The sequence below is a fragment of the Grammomys surdaster genome, unplaced genomic scaffold (assembly GCF_004785775.1).
Source record: "Grammomys surdaster isolate TR1022 unplaced genomic scaffold, NIH_TR_1.0 181, whole genome shotgun sequence".
In the NCBI taxonomy this organism is placed as follows: domain Eukaryota; kingdom Metazoa; phylum Chordata; class Mammalia; order Rodentia; family Muridae; genus Grammomys; species Grammomys surdaster.
This window is the reverse complement of record NW_021604626.1, coordinates 4145087-4165016: the sequence shown is the minus strand read 5'-3', so window position 1 is coordinate 4165016 and position 19930 is coordinate 4145087. Positions and strand designations below refer to the sequence as shown.

At 47.6% G+C, this 19930-nt stretch overlaps 2 protein-coding genes across 6 annotated transcripts in view; one reads left to right on the top strand and one right to left on the bottom strand.

The window, feature by feature from the left end:
- The window catches only part of Ttc13 (tetratricopeptide repeat domain 13), a 53644-nt gene extending 40020 nt beyond the window's left edge, over positions 1-13624 (bottom strand). For all 3 annotated transcript variants that reach the window (XM_028767715.1, XM_028767714.1, XM_028767716.1), the window contains exons 1-3: positions 13373-13624; positions 4347-4441; positions 2726-2801 (exon numbers count right to left, since the gene is read on the bottom strand). In XM_028767715.1, the coding sequence (XP_028623548.1) occupies positions 2726-2801; positions 4347-4441; positions 13373-13598 (397 nt within the window). In that variant the 5' untranslated portion in view covers positions 13599-13624. The remainder of the gene's footprint in view (positions 1-2725; positions 2802-4346; positions 4442-13372) is intronic.
- Positions 13625-13782: 158 nt separating this feature from the next.
- Arv1 (ARV1 homolog, fatty acid homeostasis modulator) overlaps positions 13783-19930 on the top strand; it is an 11986-nt gene continuing 5838 nt past the window's right edge. For all 3 annotated transcript variants that reach the window (XM_028767754.1, XM_028767752.1, XM_028767751.1), the window contains exons 1-3: positions 13783-13978; positions 16548-16667; positions 19467-19620. In XM_028767754.1, the coding sequence (XP_028623587.1) occupies positions 13820-13978; positions 16548-16667; positions 19467-19620 (433 nt within the window). In that variant the 5' untranslated portion in view covers positions 13783-13819. The remainder of the gene's footprint in view (positions 13979-16547; positions 16668-19466; positions 19621-19930) is intronic.

The window sequence follows — 19930 nt, the reverse complement described above, 5'->3', positions numbered from 1 at the left end:
AGGCGGCCCACAGGCGGCATGGAGACTAGAGTGCCAGCACTGGGCCATACATCATAGCTCTTCTCAGGCACTGGAAGAGCCCTGGACCTTTAGGAATGGAAGGCTCTTCTTACTCTCTGAGCGGTGGCAAGGAGGATGGTACAATTATCCCCTCCACTTGCAGACAAGGAGATGAAGCACCCGTGGCAGAGGGGTTGCCTGACAAGGGTGCCACTGAGTGCGGCCCTGAGGGCAGGCCCAGGCTCCACAGCCATGCTTCCCAGACTGCCACACAGGACACAAGAGCAGCTTTCTGAACTGAAGGTGACAAAGCCTGCTTGAGGGCTAAAGCAGGCTTGGTTCTGCCCGGTTCTGTGGGGGTGAGGACCCAGAGACCTCTCCAAACTCCCTGGCTCTTGCTTGATAAGCTAGTGGTAAGTTTTCTTAAGGATCCCTCTCAGATATGTTTTTAGAATTCCTTATTTTCCCATAGCTGGTACTATCTGCTATACAAAAAAAAAAAAAAAAAGTTATAAAACAGAACAGAGGGCAGAGAGACGGCTCGGGCGTTAAGAACACTGACTGCTCTTGAACAGGACATGGATGGAGGTCCCAGCACCCACAGGATGGCTCACAACTTTCTGTAACTCTAGTTCCAGGGGAACTAACAGCTTCTTCTGACCTCCAAGGTCACATACATACATGTGGACAAAACACTCACTCTCATCAAAGAAATGCGCACGCGCACACACACGCACACACATTTAATTCTTTAAAAAATAAAATGGATCAGAACTTCAGGGAAAACCTTGGTTTGGAACATAGATCTACCTGGGCCCTGGCTACCAAAAATCCCTCCAAAAAGAACAAATAGGGCTCCAATTTTGTCATACCTACCCACAACTTCAAAGAACACTAATCTACATCTCATTCAAACATAAATAGTTACTGGGGTATAAATTTTACTGTAGGAACCCAGGGATATATATTTAAAAGAAAACAAGAAGAAGAAGAAACCAAAACAAAAAACCTGAAATAGCTACAATTACAGCAGAGGTCGCTACAGACAGCAACTCATCTCTGGACACTGCCTCTGCCAATAGGTTTTTTTTTTTTCCAAGAAGAATCTCTGTCACACAGAAGAACCTAACTCAGCTCAAGCTTCCTGGATTGCTCCTAAAAATGCATAAGGCAGGCTCATACCAAGGTGTGTGTTTTTGTTGTTGCTGTTTTTATTTTTATTCTGACTGCATGTATATCTACAGCACACACATACGTCGTGCTCATGGAGGCCAGAAGGGGGCGTCAGATCCCCTGGAACTGGAGTTACAGACAGCTATGAGGTTCTGGGAATAGAACCTAGGTCCTCTGGAAGAGCAGCCGGTTCTCTGAGCCATCTCTCCAGTCCCCATACCTGAGCTTAAGTACCATTTACTAAATGGACATTCAGCTGAAAGAAGCCAACCATTCCACAAAGATCAGCCTCACTGACACCTTAAAGGACAGTTAGTTCTCAAAGTCACCCCAGAGATCAGCACGGGGTGGGGTGGGGGGGAACTTTGCAAAGGTGGCAGTGTTCCGCAGTGACAACGCTGAGGAAAGGACTCAGCACGGGAGGACTGAGCTACAATGACAAGAGGACGGACGGCCACAATAAGGATGAAATAGCAGTCAGATGCAAGGTCCCTTTGGGTGCTTCTTGCAGCCACACGCAGGAGCTGGGGTCCATCGGCTCTGCGAGGCCCTGTGCTTGCTGTGGGTCCACTCTTCATGCGTGAGCTCATTGGGAAATGGGGAGTAAGTACCTCAACACATGCTAGATGCTGGGAACCCCCCCACCCGTTTGAAAGCATGCCAGGAATGGCCAGACCATGAAGCTCCTCTGTAAACCCGAATGAGTGTAGTTCCCACCTACGATGCTGACAGCACATGACTCTTCTAGCACAGAGCAGTTGATCTTACTAACATCACTTTTAATTTCCATAGAAACCAAGGGCTAGAACAATCCTTACCAAACACTGTACAAAAGTCTTTTCTTGCTGTCTGTCTGCCTTCCTTCCCTTTGTTTAGCCAGGGCCTCCTGTGTCACAGGCTGTGTCCTATTTAGCCAAGGAGGACCGTGGACTTTGACCCTCCCCTTTCCACCTCCCAAGTGCTGGGATACCACACCTAGTTTACACTGTGCTGGGGCCGAACCTAGGGCCTCCACCAGGCAAGCACTCCACCAGCTGACACACATCCCCAGGTCTCACCCAAATCTTTGGTCATAATGCATACCACACAGAACCTCAGGAGGCCTGGTAAGCCTGATCAGCAGTGTCAGTCTCCTATTTGTCCCTCCCACCTGGCATCCTAATCCGTATCCGATCACAGCTCTGGGTAGATGTTACAGAGTGCTCCCATGGCTCTGAGCAGGTGTTAAGGAGTGCTCCCATGGCTCTGGGCAGGTGTTAAGGAGTGCTCCCATGGCTCTGGGCAGGTGTTATGGAGTGCTCCCATCGCTCTGGGTAGGTGTTATGGAGTGGTCCCATGGCTGTGGGCAGGTGTTATGGAGTGTTCTCATGGTTCTGAGGTGTTATAGAGTGCTCCCATTGCTTTCGGCAAGTGTTATAGGGTGCTCCCACAACTCTGGACAGATGTTATAGGGTGCTCTCACGGCTCTGGGCAGGTGTTATGGAGTGCTCCCACGACTCTGGGCAGGTGTTACTGGGTGTTCCCCACTAACACTAACAGACTGGATTCTCACCTAATTCTTCATTGGTGCTGTCGTTGTCAGTAGCAAACGGGAATCTCTTCTGCTCTGCAATAGACTTGGCCTGGCTCTAAAAACAAACAAACATCTTTTAGCTTCTGACAGGAGATGAAAGCCCTGCATGAGAAGCCTGTGTGTGACGCTGCTGGAGCTGCGTTCACGCTCTGTGGAAGCAGAACGTCCGTGCCACTGTCTTCTGACTGAGCTTCAAGAACCCGGTTTGTGGGTGATGCTCAGGTCCCCTATCCCCAGTACCTCTGTTTCCAAGGCTATCTTTCCCTTCTGTGGGGATTAGTCCTTCTGGGCTACTCTGGGGCCCCTGAGTTTGTGCAGGCTCTTTTGTGCCTTTAATTATGTTGAGAAGATCAGCCCTCCGGCATGGCTTGAACACAGAATACTAGGTAAAGCACACAAGTATTCTAGAATCCACAGCTACATGATGGACATATAAGAATCTAGTCAAGAAACAAGGCTGTAAACAATGCATACAGCCATGTAGTGTGAGGCATAAGGCTGGCCCTAGGCAGACACGGAGACCATGTGTGACCTGAATGTCAGGACAGGAAACAGGAAATAAGCTGTCTCAGAAGCAAGGACTTTCTTAAAGGCAGTAAGTATCTTGTTATATAGTCCTTGATGACCCAGAACTCTACAGAGCCCAGGCTGGCCTTGAACTCAAGGCCATTCTCCCACCCTCACCATCCAAGTGCTGGGATCACAAGCCATAAGCTCCTGCCTTTGACTGAATGCTCTCACATGTTATCTTCAGCCACTGTGCAGATGGTTCTAATGGGCTCTGGAGATAAATCACATTTTGGTATACAAACAGCTGCCACTTCCCCAGAGGCTCTGCCAGCCAACACCAAGTGACAATACAGCACCTACAGCACTTGCATTAAAACCAAGGGGGCTGAGAAGATGATTCAGTGAGTGAAGGTGCCAAGCCTGACTTCCTGAGTTCAAGCCACAGAGCACACGAAAAGAGAATCAGTTCCCGAAAGTTGTCTTCTGACTGACGCCTACACATGCACCCTGGCACATGTGCATGTGCACATGTATATACATACAAGTTAAGTATGCAAACACACGTAAAGATATTATTAAAACAATCAATTCCAGGCTGGAGTTGCCACAGACAAATCAAACTCCTAGGCACATATGTAGGAAAGTCTATGTCAGAAAGGACTAAAAGATCCGTTACCCAGGCAAACCTAGAGGACGGATCTAGAGAGAGCTCCAAACCTCAGCTTGTCTTTTCTTACAGCACAGAGCCTGCTGGAACACATGACTACGTAGCCAAGTGATTCTGTGTGACCAGTGAACCATACTGCCAACAACAGTGAACGGACCACTGTGTTCAATATGGTTGGTTACAGGACCTTCTTGTCATAAACCACAGTGCTCTGCTTGCCTAGAAAGCCAAGAGCAAGCTAGTTCAGATCCAAACACACACGGGACCCAGGGCACAGCCCCCTAAGGTGCGATCCCAGCATCATGGGAATGCCTCACACTCTGGCTCTTAGTCAAATCTCAGTCCCAGAGGAACTCAAAGTAGAAAGTCCACAGGTGGGGCCCTGGCTGGTGTTCAACACGGGCAGGGTGGAGGGACACATACCAGAATCTTTTCAGTGTTGAGAGAAAGCAGCGAGTCACAGGGCGCCGAGCCTCTCAGTTCGCAGTCGGACTCATGGAAGTTCAAAAATGACGACTCTGCAAAGCAAACATTCTGGGTCACTCACTCTCTTCGGATAATTTAAGGACCATAAGCTGAAATCTTAAGATGCCCACAAAGCCAAACTAGAGGCAAGTGAAAGTTCCGGGCCTTTCTCAACTCCAGCTGTGTGGTGTTCTACAGGAGTCAAGTGCCCTGCTATGACTAGGGTTGGGAGGAAAGTCCTGATTATTCTGAAAGAGTGGGAAGAGCTGACACTGTCTACAACCCAGATGCCAGTGGCCGTGGAGTAGCAGAGCTAAACACCTCTCCATATGGCAGCATCTACCTTAGGCTTAACACATACCTGCTCATATGTGTGCACATACCCCTCCCACCCCCATACACACACAAGAACAAAGGCTAACCAGGAGAACTAACACCACAAGACATGCACTACGGGTCCAGAGTCCAAAATATATAAATGTATCTTACAACTCAATGGGAAAAAGACAATCAGATTACAAATGAGCAGAGGGCCTTGATGAGAGATTTCCTAAAGATATACAGAAGCTACTCAACACAAGAAAAGGCCACCATTGTTATTAGAGGAACATAATCTGAAGCACAGTAAGGGTCTCCACCCAACCCACAGGAGGCTACGAGAAACTGGAAACTTTGGGCACTGGTGGAAGGAATGTACAATGCTTCGGCCACCATTGAAAATGTGTTGGCGATTGTTGGACTGCGAAAAGGATAGCTTGGCTCTTGGCTGGGCACAGGTCTCGAACTCCTGACCCTGATGGGACAAATCAGGGACAACAGCAGGTGTTCGGCCACGCTCTCAAAACCCAGGGTCCTGACATTCAATCTAAGACCTCCATTGACCTGCACCATTCAGTCACGTAGGGCAACACCCCTACCAGCCCCTCCACAGGTAGAGGGCTTGACTACAGGTCTCAGAGCCTTGAGAGATTTCCATATTAATGAGATAACTAAAGGCCAGAGGGTGTAGCCAATTAAGTATTCTTTCCCAGACTCTCCTCCCTCCTCCCTCCCTATTTAAGTAGGGTCCACCCTGACCTAAGTGGGGGTGCATTCAGATTCAACTGCCATTCGTCATGAAAATAAAGCCTGTAAAAGCCATGGACTCCCTCGTGTCTTTTGGGGCCTGCTGTGGAGTTCCACTGCGGAGGCCCACCTCTTTAAGCAAGCTAGCCGAGCAGCTGCCTTTCAGCCAGGCGAGTAACCACGGCCAGACCTCTCCCTCTCATTTCTCTCGGTGTGCAGTCTCTGTTCATCCGCAGCCCCCCAGTGGCATCTAGGAGTCCTGAATGGAGACACCAGCCTCCGGGTCCACTTGAGAGAGAGCCCTGCTCCCCGAGGAACTTCAGACAGAGTGAGAACTCCCCCCACCAGGCGGGCCCCATAGTGCCCGCTCAATGTCGCTGAGCTCCAGTCTCTTTGGAGCCATGGGAATCACAACCACCCAACAAGATTCAAGAACCCACACCCACGCTATCATTCCCCGCAGGCAACTCCTCAGGTCACAAATAGAACCTCCAATATGACCCAGCAACTCCATCTGTGAATAGATCACGAACTGAATATAGGAACTCAAACGAATGCTGTACACAGTTTCTCGGGAGCGGTATTCATGATACCCAAGAGGAGGTTAACAGCCCAAGTATTCACGGCGGATAAACTGGGATAGATGCACATGATTGGTTGATTATCCCTCCACAAAAATGAAGTGCTCGTACATACGACAACATGGAAAAGTGTCTCATACATGAGGCTCAGCCACAGAACCAGGAAGGGAAAGGTCACAGAGTACACAACTCCCAAAGGGACATGTGGGTAACTAAGGAGACAGAAGGAGTGGCTTCTCCAGGGCTGAGGGACTGAGTAGACCAGAAATGCCCTGCAACAGTGATTCTTAACTGGGGGTCAAAATCCCTTTGCGGGTCAAATACCCTTTCACGGGGGTTGCCTAAGACCACCGGGAAACACAGAAATTTGCATTACAATTTGTAACAATAGCAAAAATTGTAGTTATGAAGTATCAACAAGATAATTTTATGGTTGGGGGTCACCACAACATGAGGAACTGGATCAAAGGGTCACAACATTAGGAAGGTTGAGGACCTTCCTAATATATGGGACAAGGACTCTCCCGAAGGACAGAAATGTTCAAAGTAGCTGCAGAACACGGGGAATGTACAACTACCAGAGTTTCTCTCCAACAGTTCACTTCGTGTTGTGAGGAACTCATCCCCCGAAGCTGTCTTAAGAGTGCCTCAGTGATTAAAGGGCACTCAGCTTTGCCCCAGGAACCATCCGAGGAAAGATCAGAGTGTTGAGCAGGAGGAGCCCAATAGCCACACCCAGAGGAACAAAGGCAAGGACACCAAGGACAGCAGCAGACCTTGAGGCCATTAGAACACTGGATCATGACCAATAGGAGGCAGGGATATCAGCACACTAGGGGTAAGGGCACCTGTCACCACGTCTGGTTACCTGAGTTCAGTCCCTGAAACCCACACGGTGGAGGGAGAACTGATTCCTGCAAGTTAGCCTCTAGCCTCCATACGTGTGCTGTGACACAGGTGTACATGTGTGAGAGCATGGGTGTGTGTGTGGACAACCTACAGAAGGAACCACAGACACTGCAAACCACGGACACTACACACCATGGATGTTGCACATTGCCGACACAATATCCTGTGGACACTGTCCCATCCCTGCTTCTGCACTGATACAGATAGTATTTTACTAAGCTGCCATGACCCCCACCTTCACAAACTTACCCAACCAGGATAGAATCCAACAAATGTAAGTGCTGAGCCACGGGGTATGAACAGCCTGAGTCACTCAGACTGTTTCTCTCTCCCTTCTCCCACCCCCTCTCTCTGCAGTAGGTCCAGAAGCTAACAGTAGCAACACTGCTTGTTGCCTTTCTTAGATGGCTCAAACGGGCCTGGAACTCTGAATCCTCCTGCTTTGCCCACAGAGTGCTGGAGTTACAGGCACTCTCTGACACACCCAGCTTCTTCTGTTCATCTTCTGACCACTTGAGTCTACTGCGACATAGCTCACAGAGAGATTCCCAACCACTTAGTTCCTAAGAGCTGGTCTGCTGTCCAAGCCCCCGGTGACTAAATTCAATTTGCCTGCCTGCCATCTTCGCACCCCATCCTGGCTCCAATAAATCTTTAGGATTTCTTCAATTCCACTAAAGCCAGGTGAGATGGCAAATCCCTGTAATCCCAGGACTCAGAAAGCTGAGGCAGGAGGACTGTCACAAGTTCAAAGTCCACCTGGGCTACACAACAGGATTATAGCTCAGCAAATAAAACAAAAACAACAAAAACCTCTTCAACTTTTGTAATAATCTTAATGGCAGTCTAAGCTCTACACGGGTACATTACTTTTAAGAACACAATACTAATTCTTGGAAAATGGAAATTTAAAAAGACACATTATGGCATCTGGAATAGTCTAAGAACTACTGAGAGTTAATTTTGTGTTCACTGCTTCTGCTCATGAGAGCTTTTCAGAAGCGGCTGAGTGAATAAGCAAGCGGCCGTGTTCAGCAGGGAGAGAATGGGCAAATGCAGCTACTGCTGGTTCCCAGGAGGAAGATATGGTACCGGGCTAGGGTTTTGTTTACGTGAGGTGATCATGTAGCCCAGGCTCTGGCCAGAAATGAAAAGCTCGACCTGGAGAGGGGAAAGGAGGCACATTCTGCTACAGACATGAAGGAAAGGACAAGCATCTGGCTGTGACCTAGGGAGGAAGTCACCAGTGCTACCAGGGAAACAGAAAAGTCAGAGGCGAGTGATAACTCTGCTTTTATGTCAGATGTATGAGCAAGGGCCAGGCGGACATAGTGGCCATGTAGACAAGCTCAGGGGTATGGCGCTGTGACCTAATGGTGGACCATTACATGGAACCACCATGAAGGACTGGGCAGTTTCACTTACTAAGATCAAGAACCAACACGGGTGAGGGAAGAAAGGCTAAATTTAAACAACTACTCACTTGCTGACACAGCCTGCATCTCGCTCTTAAAGGCATACACACCTATTCCAGTGATTTGCCCATTTCACCAAACTCCTTTCTCTAATAGCTGTTCCTCTGCACCTCTCTTGGGTAGATAACTGGCTGAACTTATGGTGTTTTCAGAGAAGGAGGCCCTATGCTCCACTGTGCTATTCCCCTGACTAACCTGACTGCTTTGGAGGTAATGTCCTGCTGGCTCAGAGCTCGGGCACTTCGGTGGCTGTCTGACGCTGGGCATGGCCGTTAATGCCCTTACTTCTGTGCCCCATTCTTTATGACGGGGAGAGCCACAACCAAGAGCAGCTAAGGACACAGCTCAGCTTACAGAAAATAGCTGTTCCCACTCAGTTTAAATAACTGAGTGTTATCTAAAAAAACAAAAACAGAAAAAGAACCATCTACTGGTGTGTGTATGTGGACTATTATTTTAAAAAAAATATTACATTTACTGCTGTAAGTCGATGGGCAAGCCACAGTGTGCAAACAGACATCAAAGAATGACTTGTAGGAGCCTGTCCTCTCCACCATGTGGGTCCCAGGGTTCTAAGGCAGGCCATCAGGCTATGGAAACTGCCTTTACCCACTGAGCCATCTCACTGGCCTGGGCTGTATAGCTCTTATCTGAAGTGTTTGGACTTTCAGATTGACATTTTTTTTTAAATTTATTTTAAAAGATGTATGTGTACAAGTGTTTTTGCTTGAATTTGTTTATATGCACCACCTGTGTGCCTAGTACCCTCAGAAGCTTGAGGGCATCTCTGGTCACTGGGCCATCTCATTGGCTCAATTCTGGGATTGTTTATCCCAACAAATTTAACACGTTTAAGGCTATAAGTCATTATTTAGACGGAGTGTGACATTCAACATGGATTATGCTAAGGTCACCAAATGGACGGAGGTACCTCACTGAAAACTACTGTGAAGATATTAAGTACAGGACTGTCACCTAGAAGCAAACAAGTGTGTCACTGAAAGACTTTGCATAGGAGCTGAATCGTGGCTCAGTAGGTAAAGTCCTTGCACGGCAGGCAGGAAGCTCCAGCACCACAGAAAAACCATGTGTGGTAGCACACACCTGTCTTCCTAGCACTTTAGGAAGTAGAGGCAGAAGGATCAGAAGTTCAAAGTCATAGTCCACCATGTAGAGAGAGAGCTGGAGACCAGCCTGGGATACAGGACAGCATCTCTCAGAAGGGAAAGAAGCCTCGCCTTAGCTCATCGTCCCTCTTACTGCAAAGAGAGAGGAACCAAAGGTGTTTCGTAAGTTACTAGAAATGCATGTGACTGGATCACTAACATGTGGCCTCAGATGTCTGTGAAGAACCAGCCAGCGTTTCGCTTGAAGGACACACCACGTAGGTTTGTAGGAAGAGCAAAAAACCTGGATTCTTTAGTCAGTGGGCAACTTCCAACTGATACATTCCTTACTTTGCTAGATCCATAGAAGGGAGGGGTCAGGGATGTATCTGGGATCTATTCAAGGCTACTCTCTCTGGAGTTCTGCTTCGAGTCTTTGCTCACTGCCTTGCACAACAGCAGCGACGTGGGACTCCACTCCCCCCTACCCCCATGTGCCTAGCATCACTCCTCTAGTCAGGTGTCCCAGGACTACTTGCCCTACACCAAACTAAGCTCCCCACAAGGGACTCAGTCAGGTCACTAAGGTGCAGCACATTCATCAATACCTGGTACATACACACACACACACACAGGCACACACACAGCTTTCCTGTGGCTACGCAGTTCAAAACACTAGGATCAGTGATGCATTTTAATACACACGTAAAGTCTGAAATCCCAAGTGTTATTTAAAAATACAAGTCTTGGGGCTGGTGAGATAGCTTAACTGTTAAGAGCAAGAGTTGCTCTTCAGAGGTCCTGAGTTTAATCCCCAGCAACCAAGTGGTGGCTCAGTACCATCTATGAAAGGGAATCTGATGCCCCCTTTTGGCATACAGGTGTATATGCAGACAGAGGACTCATTCATTAAAAATAAATAAAATAATAATAAATTTTACTACTGCATATAAAAAGGAATCTGATGCCCTCTTTTGGCATACAGGTGTACATGCAGACAGAGCACTCATTCATTTTAAAAAAATAAAATTAATTAAAAATAAATAAATAAATAAAACTACAAGCTTCAAGCCTGTGGTAGTGGCACACACCTTTAGTTCCAACACTCAGGAGGCAGAGGCAGGTGGATCTCTGAGTTCGAGGCCAGCCTGGTCTACAGTCTAGCACAGTCAGTGATACACGGAAAGCCCTGACTTGAAAAAAATAAAAACAAAAGCAAACAAATACAACTTTCAACGAGTTTAAGGTGTAGGGCTTACTATATTAATGCTTTGAAATTATGCTGATATGCAAAAAAAAAAAATCAAATTAATCTCAAATCTAGGCTCTCCAGGGTAACCTTGCTTAGCTTCTTTTGACTTCGATTTCCCCCCTAGGAAAATGGTAATGAACACTAACTAGTTCAGCTTCGTCGACAAAAGGCACTGGGGAAGAAGACTCTGCTCCGTACTTCTGCCCACAGTCACAATATTAAAAACAGGGCCACAGGAATAAGAAAAAAATTACTTTTATTTTCAAAATAAAAATTTCAGGTTTTGAGGCACTCAGGAGACTGAGGCAGGAGGACTGTCAAAATTTTCTCAAGGGCAGCCTAAGCTACACAGTGAGTTCCAGCTCAGGGTAGCTTAAATTAGCATGAGACAGTCTCAAAACAAAATAAAGCAAAAAAGAAAAAGAAAAAAAGAAAAAAAGGAAAAGAAAAAGAAAAAAATGAAACAAAGAGACAAAAAGCAAGAACAAATAACATAGCAGATGGCTTCTTCTTCTCAAAGAGTAGGATTATTTTCTCAGGCCTGAAGCAGGCCCAGTGGTTAAGACCCAAGTTTGGTTCCTAGCACTCACGATCACCTATAACTCCAGTTTCAGATGATCAGATGCCCTTTTTGGCCTCTATGGTCACCCACGCACACCTACCGTCCTCCACGAAGACAAAAATATAAGTAAATCATTTAAAAAAAATTATCTTCTCGTGGGACAATAGGATCAAAAACATTATAAATTACTTTCAGTTAGAAACATAAAAATATACTAGAAGACAAAATATCACCATGGGCTGCGGAACATGTAAGACTAGGGCAGAGACACCTGGCAGGCTTGCAGGTTTGCGAGTTCACACTGTTCCCTGGGACCAGCTAGGCCAGCAATTGCTGACAAGACCCCTCCAGACCGATCCGCTTTCTCTCACTGGAACCATTTACTCCTCCACCACAGGGGGCGCTGCAGTGAGAGAGTAAGCCTGAGCAAGGCTAACCAGCTGCACACGGAGATCCAAGCAGGGATTCCTTTGGCAACCTGCTCCTGAGAACAACGCTGAGGGGCAGTTAGGCAGCTCTTTGCCTCAAGTCTAGAGTCTGGCTGATGTGGGGCAGGCAAGAAAGTGACCGTGGTATTCCAAAGATGCCCTCTTGGTGAGGTCAGACCTGTATGATTTGGGACACCTGATAGGTTCTGGATATCAAGAGTAGATCGTTGTGTCGGCGGTATTCGGGCTCTAAACACAACCGATAAAAAGCCCCTCAGACTATGTATGCCCTGCTTACTTGCCTATCCTGAATTTGTCCCCACAGTCTAGGACAGGTCCCTGAGGAAAACTTCACAGAGTCCAACTTCCATTTAATCATCCAGGGTTGGGAGAAACTGAAGAGAGGCATTTCCTACCAAGAGCCCTTGGAGGTTAAGACAAAACCTGTCTGCAAAATTGAACATGGACGCTCACACTTGTAATCCCAGCACTTGAGGGGTTAAAGAGAAGGCTCGTGTAAATGCAAGTTCAAAGCCAGCCTGGGCTCAGAGAAACCCTTTCTCAAAAACAAAGAATATAAAGCAACTATTGTCTGTTCTATGTTCTTTCCTCTATAGCTGGGGCTTTGGGAGCTAGCCTTTTCCTTGTGTCTCAGTTTTCCCTTCAGAGACAAGGAGGTGCCATCCAATAAGGTGGCTACTGCTTTTATGGTAAATTAAGCCGCCAAACTAACAAGGCTAAATGAGGAAATAAAACTTCACATTGAAGTAAACGGAGTCTCGTATTTACAGAAAAGTCAAGTTCACGACAGGTAACCTCCTGCCCTGAATCAGGAGGTGACATTAACAATGGTCATTTGGCTCGCTAAGGAATGCTAGCCACATCAGCGACGCTGTTGGCAGGCAAGGAAGAGGCACAAAATAAGTCCAAAAACCCATTCTAAGAAGCCAGATGGTGCTCAAACGAAGTCAGATTGCACTAATCTTGAGACTGCATCTCAGCTAAGAAACTAGGTAGTGTCTGAGCAGGCGTAAGGTGCTGGACACCCGTGGGATGTCTTAAAAGGCATCATCAGTCAGCTGCTACTAGGTATGGAAGACCCAGGCCTTCCCACGGCAAGTCGGAGGGTCACCCAGAGGGGAAGGGGCGGTGGAGTGGGTAAAAATGCCCACTGTACAACTCGAAACAGAAAGAGCATGTGCATTTTGCCCAGAGTGATCCTCCATGACTTATTCTACACGCCTACAACGTCTGACTTCAATGAATGAGCCTGAGCGCTGGAATGCACGCAGGAATCAGGCCTGAAGCTCTCTCTCTACCGTCGGGGATACATCTGAGGAGCACAGGTCAGTGCTGATGTCACCCTGCAAATTCAAACTGCTTGCACCTCTCAGGATTGGATTCCTGGGGTGGGGACTGAGCAAGTCACCCACCGGGGAAAGCAGAAAGAAGTTGGACTTCCTGGTCCGTGCACCCAAGTAGGCACCCTTCAGGCGGGTCGGCGTCCCCGCTGCCCGCCTGAGCCCATCCCCGGTACCCTCACCTCCCAGGTGCTTCCACGCTAGGCAGGGGCGGCCGCAGGGAGAGGGCGGCTCGGCCCACTCACCGCACTCCGGGTACTGGTCCGCCCAGTCCCCCGACTGCGGGCAGCCGCCGCCCGCCGGGGCCTCCTGCTGCTGCCGATGCTGAAGCTCCTGCTTCAGCAAGGACAGCGGAGAGTAGTGCTCGGTGGCCCTCGCGCAGGCCAGCGCCCCCAGCAGCAGGAGCAGCGGCCGCACCACCGCGGCACCCAAGCTGCCCGAGCAGCCGCAGCCGCGGCCGGCAGGTGCCATCTTCCCGCACGGCGCAGGCGCGGCCCAGCTCTGCCCGCCGCGGGCAGGTGGGCGCGGCGCGCGGCCGCAGTGCCCACTGGGAGTGATAGTCCGCACCCTGTTAGCCTCAAGCTCTCATTTAACGCTCGGACTACAAGTCCCAGTAAGCCTTTGGGTGCTCCTTCCAAGGCCAGTCCCGGCATCTTCCGCCAGCGGCCGGAAGTAGAAGCCCTAGAGTGGCCATGGGGACGGGCGGGCGTAGGGGAACGCGGTCCGGGAAAAGCACGGAAGGCGCGGCGGCGGCTTCGTCCTCTTGCCTGTATCGTTGTATCGAGTGCAACCGGGAGGCCCGGGAGCTGTACCGGGACTACAACCACGGCGTGCTCAAGATAACCATCTGCGTGAGCGCGCCCGGGGGCGGGGCGCGGCTAGGAAGGCGGATCCGAACGTGTTGTGGTCCGGGGCAAGGCCTGGGAGCTTGAGCACGTGGGGGAGGAGTGGTCCTTATGATGGTGTGAAAGAGAAAGCGAGGATGTGCTTGAAGACTGCCTGGGCTATGGATGTTCTAAGACTTAGGAGACACCCAGGAGTGCTGGCGCGTTTCTGTGACTCCAGCACTCCACTCGCAGGCCAGGCAGGAGGAGGATCACGAGTTGGACGCCAGCCTCGGTTACCTAGAGAGAGACTGTCTCAAACGAATAAACAAGTGATGGAGAGAGAGATGTGATTCACTAAGGAAGTAAGAATTGTAGCAGGAAGCGTGTCTTGCCTGAGGAGATGGATGCAGTGTTTGAGGTCCCGTGCTGTAGAGATTTCTTAGAAGAAAACTGTGTCTCTTCAGGGTACTTGTCAATTAAATAGTAAATAATACAACAATTTAACCAAAATTGAAAACATTCATCACGGCCGGGGATGTTGCTCGGTTCTTAGGGTACTTGCCTGACATGCAGGCAGCCTTAGAGGCCATCTCCAGCAGCACGCCTGTAATCCCTGCAGTTGGGAGGTGGAGGCAGGAGGTCCAGAAGAGAAAGAGACGGAGGGAGGGAGAGAGAGAGAGAGAGAGAGAGAGAGAGAGAGAGAGTGTGTGTGTGTTTCCTCTAGATAATCAAAGTGAGGCAGGAAGAAGCAGCGGTGAGGGTACTGGTGGAAGAGCACCCGCCAATCCATCAGGTCCACTGATGGAGAAAGTCAGCGAGCTCCCTAGGTGTTGGGGGGCCGTGGAAAGAGGATGGAGGACACAGGGCATGCCACTTGGTAGTAGAAGGAGCCTCTTAGGTAGAGATCACTGGCACCTCAGTGTAACCGTCTTCGGATGGCAAGGTGGAGTGCTGTCTTGCTTTCTAAAGTGTAAGGCCCCGAAGGTCGGAGGATAGTGGCTCCAGGTGATTAGCTTCTTGGAGACCACGAAGCTCTGGGGAAGGAGAGCTCTTGTTATGTCGTATCCACAGCACAGGTATCTGGCTAACAAACTATACAGGAGGAATAGCAGTTCTGTGTTTCCTGATGCTGGTCTTTCCCCTCCTGCTTCCAAATGTGTCTGCCTCCCTGTTCTTACTATCCGAAAGCGGGATTTAGATAGCTTTTGAAAAACAGAGAGGGACTTGCTCTTGGCACTACTGTAGCATCTCCAGGCTTGAACCTCATGCATGAGGGGAAGAGATAAGCTCGTGTCAGTGGCAAAGGAAGGGGATCTGGGAAGAGCCTCTGTCCTGAGCTGGGTATCTGAATGTGGTTGCTCTTAACTCACAGATAATTTCGGGGAATTGAAAGCCATGAACCTCTATGCCTCCATTTTGACAGAGAGATTGACATTTGAGAGGGTAGCAGAACTGCCAGTTCACCTGGTAACTGGAGAGGCATGGTATTTCTTACAGTGGTGTGACTGAAGTGGAGAGTCTCTTCCCCGGGGACAGTGAATCTGTTCTGTTCCGTTGATGTACAGGGTTACAATTCTCCGATGCACTTGACTTATTTCTAGTTTTGGTATAACTAAAAGGTGATCCTGGTCTTCCTGTAGTTTCTGTTTCTGTGTTATCCTGTCACTCGGAATCGAAGCCACTCTTTTTTTCAGTGAATAGTAGCATTGGTGCAACTTTGAGAATAATACTGTTTCAGTGTCCACAGGTTGTCTAACAACCTGTGATTTGATGTGATTTAACAACTCAGTTGTAATTCTTCTCACAGTATAGGAGTATGAGAGGAAGCCATTTGGAAGCTGAGGGAGTCTTGATTTAGGTGACATAGACCCAGACTGCACAGCCCAAGTCTGTGCACACAGCACAGCACCCTCCACTGTGTCTGTGGTAGCAGAGAAGAAACACGTTCTTTCCAAGTTCTTGATTTCATTGGAAAAAAGCCCAGGCTTAGGATTGTTGACACTGTACCCTGACCTTTGTCCTCCTCTCAGAAGCTAGGATAGGAACTTTGTTGAATACCTGTCTCTGGATCCAGAGCCACAGTCTACACCACAGCCTGTCAGCCAAAGTGTGTTAGAGAGATTAGCTTTTAAGAAATTGTAAAAACTGAAAGTGGAATTGAAAGTAGTGTCTTCTGAAACACTTTTGTGCCTGAAGCGGGTCTTTAAATCAAATTCCTGTCTGACTTCTGTCTGTCTTACTGTAAGATTTGAGGCAGGGTCTCCTCAGTCAGCCCCTGCTGACTCAGCATCTTCCTTCCTCTGTGTCGTAAACACTTGGGGTTACAGTTGCATGTTAGCACATCTGGCTTTCTTTATAGATTCTTGGGTATAAATGTAAACTGTTAGTATTTCTAGTTAGAAGCTTATATCTAGTCATCATGAAGCAGCTTCTTGCGTGGGTGAGCATTTTTAATCTGAGGATTTTAAATAGATGCCTGTACACCTTGTTGCTGGCAAAGTCCAAAACAGACTTCAATTTTTTTTTACGTCCTTTAAAATTTCTGAATGTGTTCATTTGTTTGTTCTAATATTATTTTATATTTTTCCCCCAGAAATCCTGCCAGAAACCAGTAGACAAATACATCGAGTATGACCCTGTTATCATCCTGATTAATGCCATTTTATGCAAAACTCAGGCCTATAGGCATATTCTTTTCAACACTAAAATAAATGTAAGTTATGGTTTTTAAGTATTTAAAACTCTGTGTGTGTGTGTGTGTGTGTGTGTGTGTGTATGTGTGTGTGTTAAAGGAGGAAGGGTATGTGTACCCTATGGCAGGTGCCCCTGACGGCTGGAGTCACAGGCAGCTGTGCGCCTCCTGTCACAGGTTCTGGGAACACAGCTCCTGTCCTCTGTAAAGGCAATATGTCCTCCTAACTGCCAAGCCCTCTTTCCAACCTGGGCTTTACATTTTTTTTTAATGTTACCTGATGCTTTTGCATTTAAGAGAAATAACAGTTTCAAACAGAATTAGAGAATATATAACGATTCTAAAAGAGTGTGCAGTGCTTAGTGACTGCTGGACGATGTGGTCACAGAGAGACACCGGCGGCATAGTTTGGATACCTCTAGTGAACTACCTCTTAAAATGTTGACTTTGAGCAGAATAAAGCTAACCATAGCTGGGTAGGTAGGTGTATGCTTACCTCACTGCTGGGACCTAATGTCTGAGAAGCAGTAGCTTCAGTGTGGGCCACAGTTGGAGTCCAGTACGATGGGGGAGGCGTGCTGAGAGGACGACTGCTTAGGGGAGAAGCACCAGGGCTTCACTGGCTTTGTCTCCCCCCACACACACACTTTGCCAGCCAAAGGAACATCTCTTCCCACATCCAGTCTTCCCTCCGAGGCCAGTCCTGTATGCAAACACAAGTTCCTAAGACAAATGTGGATGTGTACCTTATTAATGCAATAGATGGTTTTATTGTTTTGTTTTGTTTTTCCAACAGCTAGTATTTTGTTCAGATAATCAGTCTCATTATAACATTTAAATAAGAACTCAAATAAAATTGGATGTTAAAGATTGGTCTCAAAGCATCATAGCCAATGAGCAGTGCCATGTTTGCCTATGATCTCTCCAATATGAAACTACATTCACACCTCAGTGGCTGCCAAACCATTCAGCATAGCTTCCTTAACTCTAAGCTGTCTGAAGCTACCAGCTTTAGGACTCTGAATTATTTTTTTCACACCCTGACTAGCTGTAGGGAGTTGGGAGAACCAGCTCAACATGTGGCCAATCAAGAATTCAAGCAAGTGACAGCATCAGTTACCAGTGTCAAGGCTCTCCACAAAGTTATGGACGATCTTGGTCACGGTCTAAGGTGGAAGGAAGGTCTGTCTCTCCAAACCATCGGCAGAATGTCACCCTAGGTGTTTTTTATCTAATTAATTTGACAATCAAATTCCAACACAGAATAGGAAACAATTACACCTGGATCTAGGAAGCAAACAGTAAAAGAAAACTATTTTTTAAAACCACAATTAAATGCATTTTGCACTCTGCTGTTAAGAGAATGCAAGAAATGAAAAACAAGGCAGAAAAGTAATAACATTAAAGGCTGGATGTTTCAAAATTTGCACTTACTAACATTTAAGATTGGACTTCAAAATTTCCACTTTTCATACTGAACTGTAAATGACTTAATAGTTTGGGTTGAATTGTCAGCGAGACATCAGTTAAATTTGAAACTTGGATAAACAGTAAAATACTTCTAGCATTCAGTCTGTCCCAATTATTGCATGGGATATACTTAAATTATTTGTTGGGAATCTAAGACTCAAATTTAACTGGGTATATGTTTTAATTTGGCCCTCCTAAGTTTTGGTAGAACTAGACAGTGCAGTGGTCTGCCCCTCAAATAATAAAAGCCTTTTAAGTGACCAGAGTGTTGATTTTCAAGCTTGCTTACACACTGAAAATTCCTGGGTCGGATGAGGGAGACCTCCCCAGACCAGCTCAGTTTGTGGATGACATTGGGGGACATCCTTCCCAGATGTTTCCAGAGTGCAACCAGAGGACCTGTGTGCCAGCCAGCTGTGGAGCCTCAGAACCTGAGGTCAGGTTTGGTTGGGTTCACAAACATCCCAAACATAGATCCCCACTGTTAGTTTCCTGAGAAAGCTCGGTTTGCAGGAAAGGTGGTCTGACCGGGGAAACTGGTAACTAAAACATTTAGAAGCTTCTGATTATTTTCGCTGTTATAGTTTTATTCTCCTTCAGCCCTGAGGGTTCTTTTTCTTTTTTAAATACCTGTTCATAATAATAGTTTACATAGTGTGCTAAAGTCTTTAGATTAACTGGGTGTGGTGGTACACACTAAGACGGAGGCAAGCCTGGTCTAGAGTGAGTTAGTTCCAAGATGGTCAGGGTTACACAGAGAAACCTTGTCTTGGAAAAACCAAACACACACACACAATGAAACAGCCTGTTCTGAAAAAGTTCTATTTCCACCTGTATAAGTCACATAAACGTGACTATTTGGCTGGAAGTAGGGGGAGCACGGTGTTGAACCTATGATTCCTGGTGTGTGTGCATGCGTGTGCATGTGCATGCTAGGCTATATTCAGGAATTGCTACAAAATACACCTACCCAGGTTTTACTCCTAAAAATCGGACTCCAGACTGGGTCTTTTGATGGTCCAAGCTTGGAAATCTCCCATGGGTTTCCAATAAACACTGCTAATTAATAACTCGTAATGTACATGAAGACTGTAATTAGCCAGTTAATAACATTGGAAATCCACATGGGTCATTCTCAGCACAACTACTGAGTGTAATGTGGTGTACATTTAAAGTACTTGGAAGGCTGAGGCAGGAGGCCTATCTGGAGTTCCAGACCAGCCTGGTCTACATAGCAGGACCTTACCAAACCAATAACCCCTACATCTGTGTAGCTGCGGCGTGCCTCTTGGCATGCCTTCAGCTCACGGCTCCTTTACCTGACGCAGTGGCACTGTCTTTGGCTGTCAGATCCATGGGAAGCTCTGCATGTTTTGTCTGCTTTGTGAAGCATACCTGCGGTGGTGGCAGCTGCAGGACTCAAACCAGAGTCCAGCCCCCGATGACGTGATCCGGTACGCCAAGGAGTGGGACTTCTACAGGATGTTTGTGATCGCTTCTTTCGGTGAGCAGATGCTGAGCCGTCCATGTTCGGCTAACTGATCGAAGCTAAGATGTGGAGAGACAGCTACTACTAATACAGGAACAGAGACCGTATTGCAGCTCCACCACTAACCTGCCAGGCGAGTTTGTCCGAATCGCCTGATAGGTTATTTCCCCGCCTGTGAAATGAGCCAATTCAAACCAGATTAGATTATATTAAAGGCAGGTTTATTGGAAGCTGCTCTCAGGACAGGGGAGTTGCCACAGATTGAGGGTCTAGTGGTAGAGGGACGCAGGGGATGAGGAAGGGAGAAAGGGTGCTTGGGCACAGA